The sequence below is a fragment of the Penaeus monodon genome, chromosome 7, assembly GCF_015228065.2.
Source record: "Penaeus monodon isolate SGIC_2016 chromosome 7, NSTDA_Pmon_1, whole genome shotgun sequence".
NCBI lineage: Eukaryota > Metazoa > Arthropoda > Malacostraca > Decapoda > Penaeidae > Penaeus > Penaeus monodon.
This window is the reverse complement of record NC_051392.1, coordinates 45,213,281-45,218,280: the sequence shown is the minus strand read 5'-3', so window position 1 is coordinate 45,218,280 and position 5,000 is coordinate 45,213,281. Positions and strand designations below refer to the sequence as shown.

Here is a 5,000-nt window from a genome sequence, read left to right as displayed (position 1 = left end):
TGCCAGATCTCACCTGTTTACCCTGTTCCTTGCTTTTTTTTAGAGAGATTTTCTCTTTCTTTTTTTTATTATTAGCATTGTTGATAACAATAATAATTTTAGTGTTACTAGCATCAATAATAGTAGTAGAAGTAAGAAACTAAAAAAAAAAAAGAACAGAAAAAATCAGGGAATAGAAGGTCAGGTATGATTAGTGACTGACTAATTGGTGACTAATTGGTTCATGAAGCAATCTAAATGTAAGCAAACCGACGGGCGTGGCATTTACATACATGCCGTGCCCACTGTAAGTTTGTTTTATTAATTGTTCTTATATATAGATGGCTCCACATGTACTAACTCATCAGTAAGCCAATTAAGAGTACTTACCTTTCCTACTCGTTTACCCTTTTCCTTGATTTTTTTAAATATTTCACGTTACCGTATAATGCAATACTAATGTCAGTAACATTATAGTAATTATCAAGACTATAAAAAAATAACACCACCGATGTTCATAGATGTCTAATGCAGAGCCATTTATGTGCAGAGACATTTCACAAAAAAAAAATTCTAAAATGGGCACAGCATTTTCCCGGTGGCATTGAGATGATAAAGCAAAACTATAGTGGACAGTGCATAGGATAATTATTTCAGTTTGACATATACTACAAAGTTTTTGTTTGTAAGACACATAAACTAAATTATTTTTTGTTTGTAAGACAAATAACATGCCATAATCTGTCTCAGCTTGCCCTTTTTATTTATAAATGAAATTTCTATAGAAATGTAAATTCTTTATATAAGGGTAAAAAGAAATAATGCAAGTTCTGCATATTTCTGCAAGCATTGTCTTTGCCTTAATCTTAAGGAGTGTGACGAAACCTGTTTTGTAAAATATGAATGAAACGGTACTGGAAGAATAGTTCATTTCCTCAATGGATTTATGAAATTTAAAATAGTTTTCAGCCCTGACATAAATCAGTTGAAAGGTTTCTTAGATAGCTATAATCTTATGCCTTTTAGTTTGCCAAGTGTCATTTTCAGATTGCTGGCACTTTGGTAATGTTACCCCAATTCCCAAGGGCCAATTACAGTCTTCATCTGCTGACTATAGGCCCATTTCAATTACACCAATTTTATCTAAGGTTTTTGAACTTTAGCTGGTCAAACATCTTTCTGTATATTTGAGGCCATTTCTTCCAGAGACTCAGTTTGGTTTTAGAAAGGGATTTGGCTGAAATGATGTTGGTGCATGAAATGCAGACTGCTTGAGATAAAGGTCATGAATCAAGACTTGTCTTTCTGGATTTTAGTGCAGCTTTTGAAACTGTTAACCACAAGGGTTTGGCTTTTAAGTTGCAGTCTATTGATGTTGGTGGGAAAGTTTTAAGTATTTTAACAGAATTTTTGACAGGTAGACAATGGCATGTTCATGTTGATGGTAGTTTTAGCTCATATTCCCATGTGTCTTCTAGGGTTCCTCAGGGTAGTGTTCTTGGCCCTTTGCTCTTCATTTTATATAGAGGCAGTATGTGGTCTGACATTACTAATAAATTATTAGCATATGCTGATGATACTTCCTTCTCCATCAACCAGGGAAATAGTAGCTGACAGTCTATTTGTCGACTTCATTTATGGTGCTTTTGGCGGGGCATGAAATTTAATCCTATCAAGTCCACAGAAATGATTGTGAGTCGGTCTAGAATGCAGTTGCCTCAGCATCCAAGTCTGCTGATTAATAGAGTCTTCATCACTTCAGTGGATAATCTAAAGCTCTTAGGTGTAACACTTGATTCAAAACTTGCATTTGAATTAGAGATTAGGAATATGGCCCAGGCAGTTTCATCTAAGTTAGGCATAATTTGCAAGTGCAAGAAGATTTATGAAGATAACAACATTTCTCATAGATGCTTCTTTTCTTTTATTCTGCTTTATTTTGGGTGTTGTTTTCCCTGTATGATTATCTGCTGCAGAGTCACACTTACAACTGTTTGATTGTTCTTTTAATTCCATTAAATTTCTCTTGTCTGACTTAGATTTGGGCATCGTAGGGATACTGGGGCTCCTTCAGTCTTATACAAGATTGTAACCGATAACTTCACATTTTTATTGGGGCTCCTTCAGTCTTATACAAGATTGTAACCGATAATTTCAGATTTTTATCAACCTACAAGAGTTCTGTGACCTTCAATTCAATGACATTTGATGCAAGTTGATCATCTATTCAGTTCTCCATATGTTTTTTTTCTGCTATTTGTAGGCTTTGGAATAGATTGCCTTCAGAGATTGTAACTTCTCCAACTCTCAGCCAATATTGATTTACTATGTAAATAGGTGATACTTTCTTATCTTTTTCTTTCTCTCTTTCTTGACTGTGTTTTGACCAGAACTGACACCTTTGGTGGTATAATTCTTGAATTTTTCAGTGTAGCTCTTTATATGGCTCACCATAATAATAATAATTATAATAATAATAGATGAGAATACAGTACAGTGAAGTCTTCAAACTGTACACATGATCATGATCAAATTGATTCGATGGATCCTGTTGCTTCACAGCAATCACATGGCCCAAAATACGGGCATTAGGCTTACATGAACAGCTGCTCTCACAGATTTATGGCTTGTAGGCTGGGTGAACACAAACACTCATTTGCAGTGACAAGGATCTATGCCTCCCCTTTGCAGTGTTATTTTTCTTTTTATTTCGTAAGCATTTTTAGCTTTTAGCCATTCTTCAGTGTCCTTGTTTGTTAACACCAGACAAATCTAATCAAACTTCAAGAGGATTATGTGCTTAAGGAGAGTCTTTCCTGTCACCACAGCCTTCAGCCGAAATACTTGCAAATACAAGTTCGCATTACCTTGGCCCACAGCCAAATTTTCCCATGATGCCATGTTTATGTCTCCCACCCATCAAGCCAAATTTTTTCATAACATGATGATCACATCATGTTATGAAAATCGCAGGGGTTAATTCATATTTACAAATATCCTGCCTATTGTCCAACTATGGTTTTTATTTGCTTTAAAAATCAAATAACTTATTTTCAGTTTGCAACATATATATTGCATAGGAAGGAAGATAACAGAGAATTTATAGATAGCTTGATTCCATGTGCTGTTAACTTTTTGGTATGTGTATAAACAAAACTGTGACTAGATCGTTGATTTATTATTATTCCTCTCTTATGACAATCAGGCATTGATGTAGCATTTAACTGTATCTGATACTTGTACCAGTGACTAGGTATGTGAAGAAATTTTTACTAATGTGTTTTTCACTTGCATTATTTCCAGGCTGTAGAACTCAGTGAGACTCTGGTTGGTGCAGGTGTTCACCTTGCTGGTCTTGGAGCAAGAGATTCCCTAAGGCTGGAAGCTGGACTCTGCCTATATGGAAATGATATTGATGATGACATCACACCTATTGAGGCGGGCTTGGCTTGGACTATTGGGAAGAGACGTAGACAGACTGCTGATTTCTTAGGAGCTGAGGTGATGGGGATACCTAGTTAATCTCATGCATAGGCATATATACAGAATATATATGCAGACTTGAATATATTTAACATGTATACTTATACCCTCACACATGCATACACATGCACAGATTTCTAGAATAATATGACAAATAATATAGATAATATAAATGAAATTATTCAAAGAGAAATTTGATACAATGATAAAGTCTAGGATTCTCATAGATTAGAGAATAATGACAATTTCCTTTTACAGATCATACTGAAACAGCTAAAAGAAAAGCCAAAACGCAGACGTGTAGGTCTAGTGTGTAGTGGACCTCCACCCAGGGCACACTGTCCAGTTCTTGATGCTGATGGTAGCCAAGTTGGTGAGGTGAGAAAGAATACTGTTTTATTGACTTGTAACTTACAAGAAATGTGTCATTTTGGACATTTAAGGGTTTCCTTTTGTTGCTGATTTTTCCAGGATTGAGTGAAATTAGATGTCCTTTAGAGGTGGGGACATTGCTCATTTACCTTTATAGTTTATATGAATCCTATTTTTCCTTCACAGATTTATGTATTAATAAGTGCATTTTGTAAGAAGAAATGAGAGAGATAGAGATATGCATTGCTAAGATCAGTGTTTTGAATGTTACTAAACATCCTTTAATGAATTTTTTTATTTCAAGTTCAGGTTAATAAGCTATCAGACTAGGGATGTTTTAGGGATAAATTTGGATAAAATTTTGTCTTTTAAAAAGTATTTTAAAGGGACAAAGTAAATGAACTTTATTCTTTCATGACATTCAGCATTTAGTAATATAGGCAAAATATATAGATATATTTTTTTCCAGGTTACAAGTGGTTGTCCAGCCCCATCGTTAGGAATGAATGTGGCCATGGCTTATGTTCCAGCTGCCTTGGCGAAAGCAGGCACAGAGTTGTTTGTTCAAGTACGGAAAAAGTCAATCCCAGCCAAAGTATCAAAGATGCCTTTTGTTACCTGCCATTATTATACCAAGAAGTAAAAGCATCCACAAAGTGAAAGGGTATTTTAAAAGATTTTTGAAAAATCTTCCTTTTTAAATTTCTTGCTAAATGTGAGTGTGTGTGTATACTTGTTACTAATGTTTCTTTTTTTTTTCTTTTTTCACCTATCTCTTTCATTCTCATGGAATACTAAGATTTACATATGATTATGGATATTACTGAGTTATTGATAGTAAAGATTTTAGTAATGGTGCTCCTTATAAAATAACAATATAGTGAAGGTTAGTAAAGATTTTTTTTTTTTTTCTATCGGCAATTTTTTTCCGTCAAGGAAATTATTATACATGCCTAATATAGTGGAGCTATATTTCAGTGCCTGCACACTTTTATGTGAGTGTTATTTGATATTGGGGAAATATAAGGTTATTCAAATTAATTAATTAATAATGACATTAATTGAAGCAGATACAAGAGTACAGTGAAAATGACAAGGTTAAAGATTTGATCACTGTTATAATTTTAATAGGTAGCTTTACTTCTAGTTAAACACAGCTGTGTCCT

The 5,000-nt window shown here is 34.2% G+C and overlaps 1 protein-coding gene across 1 annotated transcript in view; it reads left to right on the top strand.

The window, feature by feature from the left end:
- LOC119575380 (aminomethyltransferase, mitochondrial-like) overlaps nt 1–5,000 on the top strand; it is a 9,084-nt gene that overhangs the window by 2,375 nt on the left and 1,709 nt on the right. The window contains exons 3-5 of the mRNA XM_037922952.1: nt 3,283–3,480; nt 3,721–3,840; nt 4,304–5,000. The exon at nt 4,304–5,000 is cut by the window's right edge and continues 1,709 nt beyond it. Of these exons, the coding sequence (XP_037778880.1) occupies nt 3,283–3,480; nt 3,721–3,840; nt 4,304–4,477 (492 nt within the window). The 3' untranslated portion in view covers nt 4,478–5,000. The remainder of the gene's footprint in view (nt 1–3,282; nt 3,481–3,720; nt 3,841–4,303) is intronic.